The 22,361-nt window shown below is 41.1% G+C and overlaps 1 protein-coding gene across 5 annotated transcripts in view; it reads left to right on the top strand.

Annotated features, from left to right (window-relative positions):
* The window catches only part of LOC121166691 (kinesin-like protein KIF2A), a 63,206-nt gene that overhangs the window by 37,216 nt on the left and 3,629 nt on the right, over positions 1–22,361 (top strand). For 3 of the 5 annotated variants that reach the window (XM_040995934.1, XM_040995935.1, XM_040995936.1), the window contains 13 exons: positions 266–366; positions 2,487–2,582; positions 3,213–3,267; positions 3,632–3,794; positions 6,365–6,455; positions 6,585–6,648; positions 7,335–7,426; positions 8,063–8,205; positions 8,688–8,892; positions 9,678–9,788; positions 10,471–10,538; positions 16,314–16,464; positions 19,402–19,503. In XM_040995934.1, the coding sequence (XP_040851868.1) occupies positions 266–366; positions 2,487–2,582; positions 3,213–3,267; positions 3,632–3,794; positions 6,365–6,455; positions 6,585–6,648; positions 7,335–7,426; positions 8,063–8,205; positions 8,688–8,892; positions 9,678–9,788; positions 10,471–10,538; positions 16,314–16,464; positions 19,402–19,503 (1,442 nt within the window). Of the gene's footprint in view, positions 1–265; positions 367–2,486; positions 2,583–3,212; positions 3,268–3,631; positions 3,795–6,364; positions 6,456–6,584; positions 6,649–7,334; positions 7,427–8,062; positions 8,206–8,687; positions 8,893–9,677; positions 9,789–10,470; positions 10,539–15,421; positions 15,536–16,313; positions 16,465–19,401; positions 19,504–22,361 lie in introns of all 5 variants that reach the window. The other 2 variants (XM_040995932.1, XM_040995933.1) reach the window with 1 other exon arrangement.

Here is a 22,361-nt window from a genome sequence, read left to right on the forward strand (position 1 = left end):
ACCCTAAACCAAGAGATGACATGTATCAGTATGGTTGAGTCATTTTTTCTTGACTCTTCATTTGTATCTTGTCCTGTGCCCACATTTGTTCAGAGCAGCTCATCAGTAAGCTCATGTCATCACTGCAGGCATGCTTCGTCACTGTGTCCTTTTTTTGCTGTATGTGGTAAAGTAATACATAAAATGTTCATAAAAAGTGCAGTATCCTAAAGAGAAAGCTATACTTGTCCTTCTATAGCTCATCTTTTCTTTTTTTTTTTTTAAGCACGTAGGAAATCTAATTGTGTGAAAGAAGTAGAAAAATTACAAGAAAAACGAGAAAAAAGGAGACTGCAACAGCAAGAACTTAGAGAAAAAAGAGCCCAGGTATGTAGCATAAATGTATATTTTATTTTGTTCCTGCATCAGGCAAAGGTGATGCTATCAATGAAAGTGACGCGAGTCATAAAGTAGTTGAGAGGTTTACTTAAAGAACTTTCTTTAGGGGCCGACCCCGTGGCATAGTAGGCCAACCAGCTCCCCGATTATGGCCTGGGCAGAAAGCAGAGCATGGCTCAAGTCCTTGGGCCCTGCTCTCACCCGGGAGAAGAAGCTCCATGGTTAGTAAATTTGACACATCATAGGAAGAAAGAGAGAGAAATTCTTGATTTCAGATTTGTACTGGATAACGAGAGGTGATCTCCATCATGCTCCTGAAGAATTTCCTTGTGGTGGTAGTACAAATTTTAACTGGGTTTTTAATCCTTTGAAGGTCTTTTCGTAGTAGAAATTTTGTTGTTCATATAACTCCTCCATCTGTGCATACTGTTTCCCATAGTAAAACAACAGGTCATTAATCTAGTAGCATGTTCAAATGCCCTTAACCAAGCCAGCCCACCAGGTCACAGGTTTTGTTAATCAGTTGTGTACCCAGTGTTCTGTTGATTCTGAGTCAGTGTGTGCAGTAGGGATCCACCGAGACAGCACAGGTGCCACCTGCTGCTTCTTCCGAGTACTGCATCATACATCTCACTTCTCTAAGTCTCACTTCTGCTTTTCCAAGGCCGTGGGTAAAATGATTTCGCAGAGCAGAATTAAAAGTAAGTTTCAGTAATGATAATGAGGTTAAATTACATTCACAGGAAGGCTGTTTATGTGTTTTTTAAAAAATAGAACTTCTGTTAGTAGTTTTTCATTCATGACCAGGAGAAGCTATTAACTGTTACTGTCTAACTTACTAATATATTCTCTTAGTTTGGAATTCAAGAATTAAATTGTACTCAGCATTTAGTGACTTTAGTTTTAAAAAATTATTTTGCATTTGCTTCTTTAAGTTTTGTGTCCTAATGCTTTAGGGCTATTTCACCATGCCAGATTGATTGATTGATTGATTGATTTTTTTTTCAGAGAGTCAACAAAAGCAGAAAGTGTCTGTAACCAGATATCTGTCTCTGCTTTGCTCAAACACTGATTTATGAAATTGAGAAAAGACTGATTAATTTCTCCAGGATTTCAGCTTTTCCAGAGTCCTTTGCCAGTTGTTTTAAATGGGAGCTATTTCTCTTTCCCTCCACTGTCTATTTCAAGTATTATCTATTTGAAAGGCAAAGTTTAAAGACATGCCTTCCATGTGTTTGTTCACTGCCCAGATGGCTGCAATGGCCAGGGCTGGGTTAGGTTAGAACTAGGAAACATAGGCCCAGCATGATATCCTAGTGGCTGAAGGCCTTACCTTGCATGCACAGGGATCCGTATGGGTGCTGCTTCATGTCGTGGGTGCGCCGCTTCCCATCCAGCTCCCTGCTTGTGATCTGGGAAAGAAGTTAAGGATGGCCCAAAGCCTTGGGATCCTGAGCCCTTATGGGAGACCCTGGAGGCACTCCTAGCTTCAGATCGGCTCAGCACCAGCCATTGTGGTTACTTGGGGAGTGAACCAATGAATGGAAGATCTTTCTCTCTGTCTCTCCTTCTCTATATAAATCTGCCTTTCCAAGAGAAATAAATAAATAAAACAACTAGGAAGCATAGCATTTCATAAAGGCCTCCCTGGTAGGCACAGGAGTCCAGAGGCTTGAGCCGGCTTCCACTGCCTCTCAGGTGCACGAGCAGGGAGCTGGAGCAGAAGCAGAGCAGCCAGGACTCAAGCTAAGGCCCCTGTGAGACACAGTGCTGGTTTTGGAGATGTCAGTTTAACCCACAAAAGAGGTTCAGCCCCTCTTTCTTCATTTTTCTAGAAAAATTAAGGCATATGTGTAACAGGCTCCTGGAAAGATTAAGGGGTGGCTTTAATGAGAAACCTTTGAGTTAGAGTCATCAATGTGTGCAGACTAATGGGATTGTGCTTTGCGTCTGAATATAATCCTGAGCATCATTAAAATGGGTCATTTCTCCAGTTTGAATTTGGGGTTCATTATGACAAATACCACAATTTTTTTTAATTTTGAACCATATGTATAACAGATGCAACATACACAATGCTATAATCACTGTATTCTGTTTTCTAATAGGATGTTGATGCTACAAATCCAAACTATGAGATCATGTGCATGATCAGAGACTTCAGAGGAAGTTTGGATTATAGGCCTTTAACAACAGCGGATCCTGTAAGAGTCTTTGTGAACCATTGCTTTGTTTTGTTTTTCTCTCTAAATAACCGCTTGGATTTTATACCCATTAAGTTTATATTGTTATTAGTTAGTTCATTTTCCCCTGTCCAATGGGTGTTCTCTCCAAGAAAACAGCACTTGCATGTTCATCTCCTGTGATTTGCTGTATTATGGTGTAATGGGGCTCTTTTCAGAGCAGAGTCCCCTTTTGGAAGGGCAGAGCAACTAAAGAGACACATGTCGGAAAAGCCATATTCCTTCCCAACCACACCTGACTTCATCCAAGCTCCAAGCATGTTTCCCCTTCGGCTTGGACTGCAGAGCCCGCCATCACTCCTGTTTGTTGTTAGTTAATTCATTGCTTGAAATAAATGCCTTTCTAACTCTTAAGAAATGATGAACCAAAAACTTGCTGGAAAATGTTCTCACTTATTAGTCCATCTCCTTTTCTACTGAAGAATGAGGATTTAGTACACAGGGAATATTAACTGTGAATAATTGATACAACAATCCACCTCGCCTAGCGTCTGATGCACGTTAGTTAGCAGAAATACATCTGTGCTAGGCAGGTGTTAGGATTTAATAGAATTGTTGACACTCACTTAAATAAAATACCTGTTTTTCTAGATTGATGAACACAGGATATGTGTTTGTGTGAGAAAACGACCACTCAATAAAAAAGGTATGAAACTCGTTAAGCTATACCACATGGTTCATTCTATCTTACTCATAGTATATTTTGATAACAGCACAAATCAGATTGGTTTGGAAAAGTTAAAATGTTAGGTTCTTTTGTTTTTCAGTGACGTGCGTGTCGCTGTGGCTAGACCTCTTTGTTAGTGCTTTGAATCGCCATTCATAGTTCTTGCTTCACAAAACTCTAGACTTTTTTTGTTGTTGTTGTTATTGAAATACTCTGTCTTGAATGAGGTATTTATTGCAGTTTATACTTACAGGTCTTACTATTTTTATTTTGAATTCACTTTTGTATATGAAGTCAAATGCTGTGAGGGTTACTGAGCATTGATTTTCATTTATTCTTTTAGAAACTCAAATGAAAGATCTTGACGTGATCACAATCCCTAGTAAAGATGTCGTGATGGTGCATGAACCGAAACAAAAGGTAGATTTAACACGGTACCTGGAAAACCAAACGTTTCGTTTTGATTATGCCTTTGACGACTCAGCTCCTAATGAAATGGTTTACAGGTAGGTACATTTGTTTTAAATCAGAATCTTGGTTTCCTGCTGAAACTTAATGTTTCTCTTAGTGTGGTTCTCTGCACGTGTAATAGGTTTCTTCATTCTGATGTTAAATAGAAGAAAATGTAGTGATGCTACAATGAATATTAATAGTTGCTGTTTGTCATAAAACTCCAAATCAGTTTTTTTTATTGATCATGTGGGAAGCTTCACTTGAGTTTCAGGGACTTGGGCCTTTGGGGATGAACAAGAAGATAGAAGAGATCTCTCTCTTCTGACTCTCAAATACAGGAACTTTTTTTAATGTTTTTCATACAGAGTTAAGAACATGAAGATTGCTCCTGCCACGTGTTCAGCTTCATCCACATGGGCAGTTAGCCGCTCTCTGTGGATGTATTTTCTTATTTGAGAATAACCCAAAGATTTGGTTGTAAATAAAGAGAGTGAGAGAAAGCATAATCATACTTGCCTATTCACCCTACACTTCCCTTCTTGTTCCCATTTTTCTAATTTTTTACAGTGACATACTTTCAGTCTGGTTTATAATCATAACCTAAACCCACCACTAAACAAATGATTCAACAGGTAGTAATTAGAAAAACCACTGTTACTTTATAAAATTGTAAGAAAACCAACAACCGAATGAAATACCAACTTCCCTGGGCTTTGCCAGGAAAGGGGGAGGTCAGTGGCAAACAGAAGATCACAGAATTGGTGTCTGCCTGGCCCGGGAAGGTGAGGAACGCAGTGAAGAGTTAAGGATTTGTCATTGTACCCTGCGGGATTTGTAGTCACTGAGAAGGGTGCTGTCCCTCCGTCCTCCCCGGCTCTGTCCTAGAAAATGTCAGTGTGTTTGATTTTCCTACTGGTTTTCAAGACCAGATCTGAGGACGGGAGTCAGGAGCCAGGATCTGGTCTGCTCTGGCCATTATGGCCACTTCGGGAGTAAACTAGCAGATGGAGGATCTTTCTGTCCCTGTAAATCTGCCTTTCCAATAAGAATAAATAAGTCTTTGGGGAGGGAAAAAACAGGGAAGCCATGTAATAATATTCTACTTACAGGTTTGTTTTGTATTGTACTTGTCAGTGCTCTGTATGGTGAAGTTGTATTTCTTTTCCCTGTGCACCTTTTTCTCTCAACTCTAATGGTGGATTAAACAAATTTGCTCACAGGTAATCATAATATTTAGTCATCCTTTTGTTGAGTCAGAATTGTCAAATCAGACCTTTCATCAGACCTTTCATCAGACCTTTTGATCTTAGCCAAAAGGTCAAGAAGCAATAGATTCCAAACCCTATAAGCATAATTTATGTTGTTTTCCTTAAGTGTAAATTTTTATGTCTACATTCAAGATCATCCTCACTTTTCTACTGATTGAGAATACCTAAACATAATATTTTTATAGGTTCCTCCTTGACTATTTTTTCTCTGTTGGCTAATGACCACTCTGGGGGTTAGCATTTGGCCCGCAAGCTGATGCCACTTCTCGGGATATGCGCATGTCCTGTCACAGTGCTTGGTCTGAGTGCCAGTTCCTCTGCTTGCTATCTGCCTTCTTTCTAATGCATCCTAAAGGCAGTGGATGACAGCTCCAAGTGGTTGGGTCCCTGCCACCCACATGGGATACGTAGATTGAGTTTGGGCTTGTAACTTCAGCCTGGCCTACACTTGGGTTTTGCGAACAGTGTGGGGCCTGGCACCCTAGTGGGAAACTGGGTGAAGCTCCTGGCTCTTGGCTTCAACCTGTTGCAGCTGTTTGTTGAATGAACCAGTGCATGGAATCTCTTCCTCTGTCTTTCTGCGTTTCGAATGAAATGAAAAGTAAATTTTTGAAGTAATTACTATACTTTGATTCTGTTTCTGTCAGAATTGTAATTGATACTTGTAGTTTTTTGTTGTTGTTGTTTTGACATCATTATTAGTGTGGACATTCTTTGGAAACTATACTATAAAACTTAAGTAGCTTTTAGCAGTTGTATTAGAAGATAGGTTTATTTTTGTGCAAAAGTTCTGATATTTTCTTTTGAACATTTTGAAAAGATACTTCATGTATGTGGGCTCAAAATTTCTTGCACCAAAATAAGTTTACTTTTTTTTTTTTAAGGTTTATTTGATTATTTAGAAGGCAGAGTTGCTGAGGTGACAAGGGAGCAGCAGAAGCAGAGCAAGCTCGTTTCCCATATAGTGCCACAGTGGCCAGAGCGGGGCCAGCTGGGGGCCAGGAACTTCACCAGCTTTCCCACCTGTGTGTAGGTGCCCGTGTGGGCCACCCTTCCCTGCCTTTCCCAAGCACGTAAACATTGGACGTGGAGGAGCTGGGACTCAGACCTCTTCCCATATGAGATGCCAGTGCAATAGGTGGCAGCCCTACCCACTATGCCAATAAAGTTGCTTTTTGAATTCCATTTCCCACGAACGTTTTGAAATACCCCTGTGAAGTTATTTAAATTTTTCATGAAGATTTGTTTAAAAATTTGTCATAAGTTTTATTAATAATGAACTTTGTTATTTGCTGTAACTTTCCTATTTTTTTTAAACTGTCAGCATGTTCTGAGTGCTGGATTTTATTTTGAAGGTTTACTGCTAGACCACTGGTGGAAACTATATTCGAAAGGGGAATGGCTACGTGCTTTGCTTATGGGCAGACTGGAAGTGGAAAAACTCATGTAAGTAATGTATTCAGGTTACGTCCTGGTGTGGAGCTGCACTTTCTGTCCCTTACAGCTCGCTTCTGAGATCTCAACACTTGCTCCTGAATAATAGCTGTTATTCTTTATTCTCTTTTTAAAATACAGACTATGGGTGGTGACTTTTCAGGAAAGAATCAAGACTGTTCTAAAGGAATTTATGCATTAGCAGGTAATTTTCCTTTTCATAGTTTATGACATTCTTGGGTATTATTCCAGCAGCTATATGCTGTAGTCAGTATTTATGATGTCGTTTTTAGGTTTTCAGTTGCTCACAAGGAACTGTTAGTTCTGGAGGACAGAAATCTTAACTATATGAGGGCACTTCACAAAGTTCATGGAAAAATGCATTTTATGGCAAGACTAAGTATACGTTTCAAACAACTTTCTTTAAAACATTGACTTCATTTATTTGAAAGGCAGAGTTAGAGAGAAAGAGAGCTCCTCCATCCATCCTGTTTCACCTCACAATGGCTGCAGCAGGTGGGGCCGCGGGAGGTCACAGCCGGGACTTGCATCCCACTTCCCACGCTGGTGCACAGGGGCCCGAGGACACAGCCCAGAGCACACTGTTTTCTCAAGCACATTAGTAGGGAGCTGGTTTGGAAGCAGAGCGTGGGATGCCTATGATAGGTGGCAGCTTAACCCGTTATACCTCAACCCCAGCCCAAGGATAAAAATTTTGTGCCAGAATTAAACACCATTTTATTCCATTTTCCTCTAAACTCTTTTTGTTAGTGTAGTCTGGTACATTTGGTGGAGATTACTTTTAATCGTTTGGTGGCTAAGCTATAAAAAGGTTCCATTTGCTGTATTTGATGTGTCTTAATAGTTTCCTGTATATGACGTTTTTGACAGCTCGAGATGTCTTTTTAATGCTCAAGAAGCCGAACTACAAGAAGCTAGAACTTCAAGTATATGCAACCTTTTTTGAAATTTACAGTGGAAAGGTAAGGGGAAATTTTTAATTTTAGCTTTTGTAGTAAACTAGACAACAGCATAAGATGTGCCCACGTTTACTGCTTCTAAGGGTGTTTTCACTCAGCGGCATGTACTTTATTCGCTGTGCTTTGCAGCCCTCATGATGGCAGATGTTTTGTTTTACTTACTTATTTGTTTAAAAGGCAGAGCAACAAAGAGGGAGAGACAGAAAAAGAGGTGAAGAGCAAGGTCCTGTCTGCTGACTCGCAGCCCAAGTAGCTGCCGTGGCAGGGTCTGGGGCAGGGCAGAGCCAGGGGCCGACACCTCCGAGTCCCCTGCTGTGGGCAGTGGGTGCTCAGGTGGATGGGCTGTCTTCTCTGCCATTCCACGCACGTTTCAAGAAGCTGGATGGGAAACAGAGTTGGCGGGACTCGGGTAGCAGCACTCTGACAAGCGGCCAGTCTCTGGCCATGCCACGACACTCACCCCACAGAGATGTTTCCTGTGTATCTGGAATGTTCTCTTAGAATTTACGTCGTGAGTTTGCTGTGTTAATGAGCATTAAGAGTCTTCAAACTCATTAAGTGTTATTATTGTGATATTATTTTTGTTGGTGAAATGTTTCCTCTGGTGATTGAGTTTAATTTGAATATGGCTTTTCACAGGTATTTGACCTGCTAAATAGGAAAACAAAATTAAGAGTTCTGGAAGATGGAAAGCAGCAGGTTCAAGTGGTAGGATTACAGGAACGTGAGGTCAAATGTGTTGAAGATGTTCTGAAACTCATTGACATAGGCAACAGCTGCAGGTAAACCTCATTTTGATTAAGAAAGGGAAGTTTCAGTTTATTTTTAGTATTACTTTTTTATTGGAAAATCAGATAGAGAGGAAGATCTTCCGTCCACTGATCCACTCCTCTCAGTGTGTCTGACTTTCCAATTAAATTAATAAAAAAAAAGAAAACAAACAAACAAAAAAACCAGATAAGTTCTTTAACATGGTTTGTGTGGGTTGGAAATAAAAATCATTATAAATTTTTGTGTTACATATAGATTTGAGTGACATCTGTTGTGCTGATACCATACTCGCTAATGTATTTCAAGTTTGCCGGGTGTGTGTGTGTGTGTATCTTGAATCTGGCTATACCAAGTGTCTCTTCTGTATTTAATGCTTAACATTGACTAAATTGTGGGGGAAGGATGTGTTGCTTTTTATTCTAACAAAACTATCATGCTTTGGACAAGTAAATGAAAGCCTTTGTGTAACAAGATGTCCTTGATTGCGTTGTAGAACATCTGGTCAGACATCTGCAAATGCGCATTCATCTCGGAGCCATGCAGTGTTCCAGATTATTCTGAGAAGGAAAGGAAAACTACATGGCAAATTTTCTCTCATTGACTTGGCTGGAAACGAAAGAGGAGCCGACACCTCCAGTGCGGACAGGCAGACCAGGCTGGAAGGTGCTGAGATTAATAAGAGCCTTTTAGCACTCAAGGTGAGGACAGCGCACTCAGTCCTGAAGGATCTCGCACTGTTGACTTGAATTTCATTTATTCAAGTGCAAAATAGTTTTACCTTAAAAAAGAGGTTTAAAATTCACTCTGTTTGCCCTTGACAGTTTTAGATTTTAGTCTACCTAGTTGTCATTTGTGCACATTGTATTTCTTCCTTTACCATGGGAAAAAAAAAAAAAACACAAGGTTAAAAAAAAAACACAATAATTCATTCTTTGCACTTATTTTTATTTGAAAGACAGAGCTACAAAGAGGAGAGATTGGGAGTGGCCTTAACAGCTGGATCTAAGCTGATCCAAAGGCAGGAACCAGACCTTCTTCTGGGTCTTCCACATGGATGCAAGATGCCAAGGGCTTGAGCCATCCTCCGCTGCTTTCCCAGGCTGCAAGCAGGGAGCTGGATGGCAAGTGGAGCAGCTTGGACATAAGTGGCATCCATATGGAATGCCAGTGCCATAAGTTGGGGCATAGCCCAGTATGCCAAAGTGCCATTTTCAAAATTTAGTTGTTTATAGTTAATCCTACTGCTTGTCACTTTTAAAAAGGTTTAGACAGTCATAATTTCCAGGATTATCCTTTGGAATTGTAAAGTTGGTTTGTTATTCACTTTATTAACATCTTTAAAATGTTGTAAAACTGCTTTTCTATTTTCAGAGCTGGCCAGACCTTCAGTGTTAAAAGTTAGAGCAATAAGGTTGTTAAGTTCATTAGGATTTCTCTTGGTTAAGACAGTCTAATCTGTGAGGCTTGCTTGCCTGTTTTGCAGGAGTGCATCCGAGCCTTAGGTAGAAATAAACCTCACACTCCTTTCCGGGCGAGTAAACTCACTCAGGTGTTAAGGGACTCCTTCATAGGCGAAAACTCCCGGACCTGCATGGTGAGTTCGTGCTTGTCGTTTTTACTTGTTTCTTTTTTTTTTTTTTTATTGTTAATAATATTGTATTATGTGATACAGTTTTATAGGCACTGGGATTCCCCCTACCCCTCCCACAACCCTACCCCCATGGTGGATTCCTCCACCTTGCTGCATATTCACAGTTGAAGTTCAATTGGGATTCATTCATTGCAAGCATATACCTAGCATAGAGTTCAACAGCTTGTTTCATTTTAATCCTGAAGAAAGAACTACCTGGTATTTGCAGAAAGTCATGAAGTGTCTCAATGGCAACAACTTGATTTCTCCTTGTGAGGAATACAGTAGCGTTTTAAGATGCGGTGCCTGGTCCATCCAGTAGAGGATGGTGTGGCGGCTACAGCGCGTGCTGCCACTAACAGGCCGCAAAGGCTGGGTGTCGGGCCGTCCCGCAGGCTGCTTCCTTCTAGATGTTCATTGAACTTTTCAGCTGGAGTTGATGATTGCCTCATGCCTTCAGACAGTTGCTGTGTGTTAACCAGGCTTCATGTTTGTTATCTGATGGTGGGTATGAAATGGCATGTTACAAGTTCAGAAGAACATCACGAGAACTTTAAATACTGTTGTGGGGTTAACAAATAAGTTTTCTAACAGTATTATTGTCTTGCTCATTTATGTTTTCTTAACTTCCAAATCTTCTTCCTAGATTGCCACAATCTCTCCAGGAATGGCATCCTGTGAAAATACTCTCAATACATTAAGATATGCAAATAGGTATGAGAATTGTTTCTTAAGTCTGAAATTCAAGGGACCCAGTATAGCACATAGCATCGTTTAATGTCTTAACTGTGGTGTTCTTTCAATTTTGGGAAAAAGAAAACTTTCGAACTAATCGAGGTAATATTTAGACTCATTTTTGTCCAATTCTAAAAATAAATGGAAATGTGTTTTAAAATTTAGGCAAAGATACAGATATTTTTAGTAAAATTGGTCTTTCTGTCCATTTCAGCAAGTTATATTTTATGATACTTTATTACACTTAAATCAAATAGATTCTTCCTGCTGTATTAACACTCTCAAGCAGGGGGTGGGAAGGCCTTTTTTCTACCAACAGCAATTTGAATATTTATAACTCAAGGTTATCAGCCGGTATAGACTGGTTCAATTTCCAAATCCTGCCTGCAGTCACACAGACCAGACCAAATGCCTTGAGACCACACACTATTCTTTCCCAGGGGGAGTGGGAACCCTGGGCCGGTCTGCATTCCTTCAGCTGTTCTGGCGTATGCTGGCCATTATTCCCGACACTATGAAATGTTGCGTATCAGGAGTTCAGGAGTCTAGGTCTGAGTCGGGAGTGAACGCGCAGTTCTTTGTGGTGTTCTTGTGTGGTTCACTTCTGTTGCTCCTGTCATTGGAGTTGATGGAAAGAGAAAATTCACCACACAGTAGCGAAGCAGTTTATTCCTTAAACTCATGGAGTATCCTTGGAATTTGGGTTATTTTGTAATTTGGTCTGTAGATTTGTTTTCCCTAATGTTCATGTTTATATAGTTTTAAATTTCTGTTTTCACCTGTTAGCATTTGTGATTTTAATATATAGAGAGATAAAATTATTCGTTACAATGTATTTCTAGTGTAGAGATTTTCTTAATGTTTTTTCCTGTCTCTTTGTTTTAATAATGGAACTGTATTTTTATTAAAATGTGAAATATACATACATACAGAAAAATATCCAAACCGTAAGTGAATGTAACGAATATTTGAATAGTCACAAGATGGGGAATTCCTGCTGTCACCTTGGGAAATAAAGCCTTAGTCCCCCGTGTCCCCAGCCTTGCTCGCGTGTGTTCCTTCGAGAACGTAGACTAACCAACAGGACCCAAACCATTCATCTCTGCCCCATAACCATTATTCTCACTTCTTTGGAGCATCTTTCTTTATTTCTTCTCCTTTTAAAACTGATTTTTTATTACCTGTCTATCTGTTCTTGAATGACACTGAGCTATGTTTGGATTTAGCCTAAACTTAGCAAGACAGGCCTTTTAGTTCCTTACACTTCCTGCATTTGCCTCAACAGAAGAGTCTCCCAGATAATAAACACTGCTGGAAAGTATAGACCTTTTGTTAAAAACATGTAACATAGCTTCGTTTTAAAAATTTAATTTCTTAAAGTTTGAATTATAAACTTTTAGCTGAAAACTTGTGTTTTTTTTTTTGATTGTGGGAGTTTTCCATCATTAATGTTAACCAAAGTGCTTATTTTAATATTTTCTGAGGAAGTGAAGGCTTACTAGTAGTAAAATATATTGAAGAATTAAAACAAGCATAAGCCCTCTGTGTTTTAAAATTTCATTTTGCAAAGAATTCCCCCATCATAAAAATGCCGTTCTAGTTGACCATCTCTAATCCACAATGCGTGGGCCCAGAAGTGCTTGAGGCGTCAGTGTTTTCCAGATTTGGAACACTTACATACTTACATGTATGTGGTGAGATATCTTGGGTTTGGAACCCAGATATCAACATCCATTTATGTTGCATGTACACCCTATACACATAGTTTGGTGGTAATTGTATTTAGTATTTTTAGTGCACATGCACTTTAATGTTGTGACTCATCAGATGAGATCAGATAGGGAACTTTCTGGTTGTGGCATCTGCTCCAAAAATTTTGGATTTTAGGGAGCTGGCACCAGCGCTCGATGGGCTGATCCTCCACCTTCAGGTGCCAGCACCCCAGGTGGGCGCTGGTTTGTGTCCCAGCTGTTTTAGTTTCCATCCAGCTCCCTTGTGGCCTGGAGTGGCAATAGAGAATGGTCTATAACATTGGGACCCTGCACCCACGTGGAAACCTGGAGGAGGCTCCTGGCTCCTTGCTTCAGATCAGCTCAGAAGATCTTTCTCTCTTTCTCTCCTTGTCTCTGGAAATATGCCTTTCCAATCAAAATAAATAAATGTTTTTAAAAATTTGGAGGGTGGATTTTGGACCTAAGGTATTCAGACTTTTAGAGTAACATGCTCAAATTGTAGCTGTTCCACTGGTTTGTTTGGGTCCAAGGAAAGTGTTTTAACTTACAGAATGTATTTAACTCCATATGTCTAAGAATAAAAGACATTTACCTTCCCTTGACAGTTTCATGCCAATGTTCATAACCTAAGAGTCAATAATTGTATTTTTTTACAACTAAGGAGAATCCACTCCTCTTTAATGTTAAATCTGCCCCATGTTGGATAGTTATGTATTTTGAGATTAAGCTTTATTTATTTTAGGAGATTGTTATCCCTTAAGTCTGTATACCTTGTGTGTCTTTAGAAAGGGGATGTCTATCTTTAAGTGTTCTTGAAGGATGAAGAGATGGTCTGTGTGTAAGGCGTAGCATAGTGCTTAGATGGAGTAAGTGCATTAATCGTTATTGCTGCTGCAGTTTGCTCGTGTGCCTGGGAAGGCAGCAAAAGGTGGCCCGTGTGTTTAGTCCCCTGCCACACACATGGGGTACTTGATGGAATCTGAGCTTTCAGCAACAGTCTGGCCAGGACCCGTTGTTGGGGTCCTTTCGGGAGAGAATGAACAAATGGAAAAGAATCAGTTCTCTTTCTATGAGCAAACAAATAGATAAATCAGATGAGAAAATGGAATATATTAGAGGCAAGTAAAGTACAAAACCTGCAGAAGTAGTAGTTGGTGCACAGAGAAGTAAAACACAGTGAGAAACATGCAGTCACTTCTGTCCTGAAGCATTTGGGGGAAAAAAAAAACAACTTTCATAGTTATTTGATTTTTTAAGGTTTATTTTATTTTATTTGAAAGCAGAGTGACCGGGTTGGTAGAGTGGGGGAGTGGACTTGAGCCATTTTCTGCTACTCTCCTAGGTGCATCAGAGAGCTGGATTAGAATCAGAGCAACTGGGACTTGAACTGGCACCACACTATATGATGCTTAGTGTGGCGGGCAGCAGGTTAACCCACTATGCCACAGCCTTGGTGCCAGAAACTATAATCTTTTTATAATGGCAGTGATTGGGTCGTGGCTGGAAAAACCACTAAGAATTTTTTAACTGAATATTTGTGGAGTATGATTTCTGAATATAGTTTGGTTTGGCTTGGATAAAAGGATTTGGATATAGGTTGTGTGTGGGTGGAGCTAAAAGAGCATCTAAGTTAGGAGATCCTGAGGCAGATAAGAAATGGGGTTGAAAGTTAAGTTAGTATTAAAAGTTTAGTTGTTTTTTTTAAGTGGTAAAGTAAACTTTTCATATTAGTTTATTTTAAAGGATTAAGGGTAGATGAATCTAATATTGAACTTTTGAGAGTTGATATTACCAATAAGCCAACTACCTTAACTGGAAGATATACTCATCTAAGTTTAATCTATATGGATTCTTATGACTGGCTATTATTGACCTATACAGAATGGAAATCCCATTTAGTCATTCTAAGAAATAAGGAGAAAAAAATTTGGATAGTGTGTTGTAATATTTAAGCAACATCAGACTGGTTCTCAGTAAGGCCTCGTAAGCCACGTTTCTTACTGAGGTGAGGCCTTGGGTAAGCTACTTCATTTCTCTGGATGGTATTCTCATCTTTAAAATGGAGATAATACTGTAAGGTGTTATTAAGACTTCATAATATAATGCCTAAAAATTACCAATCCTGATACTTGGCATACCGTAAGTACTTGGGGAATACCACCTGCTACTTTGAAATGCGGTTGAGCCAGAAAGGACCTAGGGAATCATAGATGGGGTGAGAAAAGTTGTAGTCAGGTTAATTGTAACTAAGAGAGACATAGCAAAAAACAGTTTAAATTCCATTGCTGAAGATCGTTCTCCATCGAGGTTCTTCACCTGAATCACCAACCACAGAGAACTGACTAAGGATGCTGCATAGCTAATCCCATTCTAGAGTATAGGAAACAAATTAACTCATTACATTGAATGTCTGAATAATTAGAACTTAATTCTCTCATGTCTTTTTTTGTTTGAAAAAGATTATAAAAATATTAGGTTGATTAATGCTAATAAAATATTCATGAGCTAACCATGAGAGGAATTACATCAAGACATTTCAGATTTAGATGGTAGCCTGGTTTAAATTCTTTGTCTCCTCCCCTCCCCTCCCCTCTCCTCTCTCCTCTCCTCTCCTCTCCTCTCCTCTCCTCTCCTCTCCTCTCCTTTGTCTTTCTCCCTCCCTTCCTTCTTTCTTTCCTTTCTTCCTCTTTCCTCTTCTTTCTTTCCTCTCTCTTTCTTTCTTCCTTCCTTCCTTCCTTCCTTTCTTTCTTTCTTTTTTTTCTTTCTTTCTTTCTTTTTTTCTTTCCTCCCTCCCTTCCTTCCTTCCTTCCTTCCTTCTTCTCTTTCTCTTTCTTTTTCTCTCTTTCTTTCTCCTTTCTCTCTTTCTCTCTCTTTCTCTCTTTCTCCTAAGCAAGATTATGAGAGAGGGTCACAGTGTACCAAAAAGGAAGGATTTAAAACAATAAGACAGAGGGTTTCATAAATCTTCTTAAAGTTGATTCTCTGTAAGTTGGTATTCTGAATACATTGTCACATAATGTTGATGTAATTTTCTAAACAAAACTGCATACTAAATGAAAACATGAAATGTGGGTTGCTATGTTTACAAGAGCATTTTTCTTTTACTTTGTTGCTGTTTTGGTGCTGCAGAGTAAAGGAGTTTGGAATTAGTCCATCAGACATTCCCTTCTCACAGGGTACTGGCAGTCGCCCCGATCTCTCTCCTTCCTATGAGTATGACGACTTTTCTCCTTCGATTACCAGGTCTACTTCATTCAATCCCTAAGATATTTGTTCTACTAGTTTCTTTTGAACTGTGCTGTATATAAACATTTCATTTACTTTTGTCCTAAGTCATTTGATTTTTCCTGTTCATTTCATTTGGCAGGTGGTGGTTGTAATGCATGGCCTACATTTTTATGTCCTTTATTAATTTATTTGCTTTAAAGTATTCATTTAAAATTCAGGCTTCCTGTTTCCCCTCATGTTTTTTAAGTATGATGTCACTTTTGCACAGTTATCTTTGAAAAAGAAATTGTCTTGTTTAAAATGAAGAGTTTACCTCCGTTCACTTATATACTTACAGATTTCCTTGTTGGCAAGGAAAAAATCAAAGATCTCTATGACTTTTAAAATGTACTCTTGCCCAGATGTTTAAATTCAAGTGTACTGAGTAAACACTTTTTTAAGTGATGGAATGTTAAATTTTTTCTCATACTTCTGTTAATTAGCATTACTATGACCAGAAAATAATGATCCATTTGATGACCTCAATGTCTATATAGTTTGCTGGTTATCATTTCTTATGTACAGTAATTATTTCTGAAATAGTTATAAAATTGGTGGAGTGGATTCCTAAAATTAAACAACCCAACCTCCCTTTGAAGGGTTTTGACACACGTTTCTGTTAAAAATAGATATAAAGGTGACATCATCAATCATAGTATGCTAATTGAATTGCGTTTGTATTATTCAGTAGGTTGGTATGTTGGTGTTCTTTGGGAGTCTTTGTTGATGTCCGGTCCTTCCTGTATGTTTCTAGGGTGAAAGAACTGACTGTAGATCCTACTGCCGCTGGTGATGTCCGTCCAATAATACATCACCCTCCCAGCCAGATTGACGATGTCGAGGCCCAGTGGGGTGTGGGGAGTTCCCCTCAGAGAGATGATCTCAAGCTGCTCTGTGAACAAAATGTGAGTGCTTTCATATGCCTGAGATTAATTCAGTCTTGGTTTATTTCGTGGTGACAGAGTTACTGATTTAGATTGAAGGTTATCATCTAAATCAAGATTTAGCAAATGATAGCTTATGGACCATTCAACCAGTTTTACTAGTAAAGTTTTCTTGAAACATAGCCATGATTATTCCTGTGTAGCACCCACACCAGTGATAACAGGCTATATAGCTCACAAGCTCAGACTGCACACTAAATGGTTCACTAACCTGATGCAAATGGTGGCTTTTCCAGAGTTTATGCCAGCATTAAAATTGGGGGATTTTAAAAAGCAACATTGGAAAAAGCAGATTTAGGAATTTTTCTCTCAGCGCCAAAGTGATTGCTCAACTGATCCTTCACCTGCTCGGGGTCTGGGAAAGCAGTGGAGAATGGCCCGGGGCCTTGTGTGGGGAACCTGAAGGAACTCCTGGCTTCAAAGCAGCCTAGCTCTGACCATTGTGGCCATTGAGAGAATGAACCAGCAGACAGAAGTCTCTCCTTTTCTATATACATCTTTCTAGTAAAAGTAGTCCGATATTAAATATATATAGATTATATATTTGAAGTAAACTTTATGGAAGTAGTAGCACTTGTCTAATTTTGAAGCAAAGGAAAGAAATAGGATAATGTAGGCTTTGGGGAAGTGGCCAGAAAAATAAGTAAAGGTGTAATATGAGAGAGAGTATGTCTGTGTTTATTCAAAGTATAGGGAGAATTTGATAAACTTCCCGCATGTCCTGTTCAAAAATAAGTACATGTTTTCCCAAAGAGAAAATTCTTACTAACTTGGTTACATAAAACTTTTCATAGAAAAGTTTTGTTTATTTTTATTTGAAAGGCAGATTTATAGAAAGAAGCAAAGAAAGGAAGAAAGATATTCCATCTAGTGGTTCACTTCCCCAAATGGCCAATCTGAAGTCAGGAGCCAGGAGGTTTTTATGGGTCTCTCATCTAGATGCAAGGGCTCAAAAATGGAGCCATCTTCCACTGTTTTCCCAATCCATAAGCCAGGAGCTGGATCAGAACTGGAGCAATTGGGACTAGAAATGGCACTCACTCGAGACGGACAAGCAAAGGATTGACCTGTTGAGCCACCGCACTGGCCCCTATATAAACTTTCTTTTTTAAAAGATTTTTTAAATTTTTATTGCAAAGTCAGATATATAGAGGAGGAGAATGCTTCTCGGCCTTTTGGCTTGAATCAAGTGTACAGAGGAGGAGAGACAGAGAGGAAGATCTTCCGTCCCATGATTCACTCCCCAAGTGACCACAACGGCTTGTGCTATGCCGATCTGAAGCCAGGAACCAGGAACTTCTTCCAGGTCTCCCACATGGGTGCAGGGTCTCAAGGTCTTGGGCCATCCTCAACTGCTTTCCCAGGCCACAAGCAGGGAGGTGGATGGGAAGGAAAGCTGCCAGGATTAGAACTGGTGCCCAAATGGGATCCCGATCCTGGTGCATTCAAGGCGAGGACTTCAGCCACCAGGCCAGGGCTCTGGGCCCTGTATAAACTTTCTTGATGAAAGAGTTAAATGTCTACTTAAATGATTTAATGAAAATATGTGCATATGTTTAGAATCACATATTTGTCTTTTCAAAAATTCCTTTTTTTGGGCCCGGCGCGGTGGCGCAAATGGTTAAGTCCTCGCCTTGCACGCCCGGGATCCCATATGGGCGCCGGTTCTAATCCCGGCAGCCCCGCTTCCCTTCCAGCTCCCTGCCTGTGGCCCGGGAAAGCAGTCGAGGACGGCCCAAGGCTTTGGGACCCTGCACCCACGTGGGAGACCCGGAAGAGGCTCCTGGCTTCGGATCGACATAGTATCGGCCCGTTGCGGCTCACTTGGGGAGTGAATCATCGGACGGAAGATCTTCCTCTCTGTCTCTCCTCTCTGTATATCCGCCTTTCCAATAAAAAATAATAAAAATAAATCTTTAAAAAAAAAAAATTCCTTTTTTTACAAAACAATTTTTAAATAGGCTACATGGTTGTGTATGTCACTACATTTTTTAAAATGTCATCAGACACACTGGGAAGGAGACTTATTACAAAAGATTAGACCGGAGAAATTTTGACTTGATATTGGACCAAAATGAGTAGGTTGTGTACATTCAGGCAACAATGTTCTGAGAAATACATCAGGCAGTTTCATTGTTGGGCCTGAGCGACAGAAGAGATGCTTACATGAAGCACTGGCTGTGGAATAACGTGCTACACACATAGGCTGGATGCCTCAGTGGGCAGTAGTGTGAGTGTGCGTATGTGTGCCATAGCCTGTTGTCCCAAGAGCTGTGATGCTGAATCAGGTGCAAGAGCAGAGGTGGTGAACAGGAGGTGTGTAGCTGAATAGTGAGGAGAAATAGGAATCAATTAACCAGTAATATGATCAGTATCAAATGTTATGTATACTCTGCGTAATTGGATGTGCTTTTATATAACTAGAAGCACAGTAGGCTTACGCCAACATTATTATAAATATGAGGTATTGTATCACTATGTTAAAATGGCTACAGCCTGATAGGAATTTTTAAGCTCCATTTTATCTTAAGGGATGATCGTCGTATATGCATTCATCATTGAACAAAACTTTATTTTGCATTGCAAGACTGTGTGGTGTTGGGGGGTTTTATTTTGCTGTTCTATTTTTGGTAATAAAAGGGGTTAACAACCGATTCAAATATCTATAAAGACTGGTAAGCAAATTGTGTGCTATAATTTAAAAATTCAGCTTGAGTAAGAGTTGAGACTCTCAGAACACTAAACGTAGCCACAGTCATTAAAGATGTTGTACTTGCATTTATTTTAAGTCACCCTTATCATTCAAGCTTCCTCAAATTCAAAGTGACGTTGAAAAACGAATTGTATAACACTTGAAGTTTACGCCCTTCGTCAGTGTTTTACACTTTTTATCTCAAGGAGGAAGAGGTGTCTCCACAGCTGTTTACTTTCCACGAAGCGGTCTCCCAAATGGTGGAAATGGAAGAGCAGGTTGTGGAAGATCACAGAGCAGTGTTCCAGGTAAAGCGGAAAAGGACCTTCCTTCAGAATCTTGAGAAAATGAAATCTGGAGATTAGCTTTACAGTTGTCTTAATGCCTTTAAGATACTTGCTGGTATATACGCATGTGTGTGCTTAGAGGGCAAAGAAAAGGAGATTGATGGATGCAGATATTTCTTCTGCCTCACATTGAGAAGATGTGTTTCATTTGCAAAAACCTTTCTCCTTTGTTGTCAGCTGTCGAGTTTTAGTTGAGAGTTGAACTTCTGCCGGTGAGTTCTCTTTTCTTCAGTCTAGGCCAGCTTATTTAATGCAATTAAAAAAAAAAAAAAGAAGAGAAAAAGTGTTTTTGGAACAATTGAACAAGTCAATCTTTAGGTGAGAGTGAACTGCTCTGACTGAACCTGCAAATGGAAGATTCTGTGTCTCTCTCCTCTCTAACCCTGCCTTTTTCAAATAAGTTTTCAAAGCTACATCTTTGTTACCGACAACAAAATCAGTAAGTCTCCATTTGCCCAGATATTCACTGCCAACTCTTTGCTGGGGGTGGGTTGATTTGTTCTGTCCTCCATCCTCTGTTATGGTATCAGGTGTCCTCTGCAGGCTCCAGTGTACTGCCATTTCCTCCATGTGCACCTGGCTATGCTGTCTGTTTAAGCCACTGAGGAGGCCCAGCTCTGACACTTGCATTCCTCGGTCAGACCATGGAACCTGTAATTTTCTCCAGGGTTGGAATATGAGTCCAGCAGTTCCGTTGGGGGAGTCACAAAGAAACTTCATTTGAGGCGATCTCAGACTTGATTCTTATGTGTGCTTGTCAGTACAGGGTCCGGTATAGTCTGTTGCCCAAATTGGCCTATACACACACTGTTAGTTGCAATTGCTGGGTCACTTGTCTCTAGCCCTGTCTTCTCTGCAAACTGATGGGTGTTGCAGTCCAGCCTGATCCTGCCCACCACACACTCGGCCCCCATGCAAACCAGTGGGAGCTGCAGCCTAGTCAGAGTGACCCGCAATAATCCCCACCAGGCCCGCCCCCTGCCCTGGTTCCCGTGCTTGCCAGTATGTATAGCAGACTGGTCCAGTCTGTCCCACATCCCATTCAGCTCTCATACATGTCAGAGAGCATTGAAGCCTTGTTCAACTCAACCAGTCCCCCTATCAAGCCCAAACATGTGCCAGCGGGTGCTACTCTGTCTAGTCATGCCTGTCCCAATCCTGAGCCAAAGGAAAGCATGTGGGTACCATAGCCTGACCTGGTCTGAGTTGCTCCCTTTCTTGGTTCTTGCGCTCACCTGCAGGGACTGTCCTGACAGAGGAGTTCCCCAGGCTCCTCCATCAGAACCTCTCCCAGTGCCAGATATCAGCGCACATCAGTGAGTCCATGGGCCAGTCCTACATGGTCCACCTACTGTTCTAAGAGGAACAATAGCTTTTCCTGACTAGCCCTCACCCATTCTGGTTCTTATTGTTGGGTGCTACAGCCCAGCCAAGCCTGGTCCATACCCAGACACAGCTCACACATGGCTCAGCAGGGACAGAGACCTAGCCCAGCCCATCCTACACCCATCCTGGTTCTCACAAACTCCAATGGATGCTGGAGTCTAGCCCAGTCTGGCACACCCCAGACCCAGTCCACACCCATGCCGAGGGAGACTGCAGCCATGTCCAGACCAGACCACAGCCCCCACTCCAACATCCACGCTCACCAGTGGGACCCACAGCCCAGCCAAGGCATCTCCTTAGCTCCCCAGTCAGGCCTGTTCCCAGCTACAGATCTCGCGCATGCCAGTAGTTGCTCTGACCCAGCTTGGCATAGTCTCTCTCCTGTCTTGGCTTTTGCCTTTGGATGTTGCAGTCTGGCCTGGCCCAGCCGGCCCCCAGTCCTAACTCACTGGTGGGTGCTGCAACCTGGCTCTGCTCAGTCTGCTCTCATCCTTGTCTCATGCAAACCAGTAGGTGTGGCAGCCTAGTCCAGCATGACCTGTACTCCACCCTGGTTTCTGCACTTACCAGTGGTTTGCTTGGCCCTACCCAGTCTGCCCCCTTCCAAAACCAACTCACACTTGCTGATGAATGGAGCTACCCTGCCAAGCTTGCCAAACACCCAGGCCAGTACCATGTACTTATCAGAAGTAGCTATGACCCACCAGAGGAGTTTCCCAGGTTTCCCCAATTGGGCCACTCCCAGACCCAGTTCTCATATATGTCAGTAGGTACTTGGCCCTTATCCAGCATGACCTACCTCATCCAGCCAGCCTTTGTTTGAGCTGGTGCAGCCCATCCCACTCCACACCCTGTTTTAGGGTGCTCAAACAGGTGCTGCAGCCTAGACCTCTTCCACTTGTTCCTGGTCCCAGTACTGGTGAGCATCAGTGAATTCCATGGTCACGCTAGCTCAGCCCATCACCATTCCAACTCTCAAGCTAACCAGCCGGACTTGTAGTTTCATAGGGTTGGGCCCACATATCCCCCACAGAATCCACCTTCAGACCTGGTTCTCTTGCATGCTGGTTGGTGTCATGGCCCAGTCTAATGTGACCCATCCACTGATCTGATACTCACTGTCAGGTACTGGGATCCAACCTTGCCAGACAGGCCCCCAGCCATAGCTTATGTGTAAGCTGGCGTGTGGTGGTCAGCCACGTTCCATGCCAACAAGCCCAACCCAGGACTGCCATGTGGGTTGGTGTATCAGTCTGACCAGTAAAGAGCTTAATGTCTATCCAAACCACCAGGTCTCAGTCCCCTCCCTTACCTGCAAGTACAATGACCCTGTCATTGGGTATCCCTCAGGATTCATTCCTCACCTATATTTACAGTGGCCTTATCTATGATGTCCCTAGACAGTAATACCATACCCCCAATACTCCTAAGCT

This window comes from Ochotona curzoniae, unplaced genomic scaffold (genome assembly GCF_017591425.1).
Source record: "Ochotona curzoniae isolate NIBS_2020 unplaced genomic scaffold, NIBS_Ocur_1.0 patch206, whole genome shotgun sequence".
Classification (NCBI taxonomy): domain Eukaryota; kingdom Metazoa; phylum Chordata; class Mammalia; order Lagomorpha; family Ochotonidae; genus Ochotona; species Ochotona curzoniae.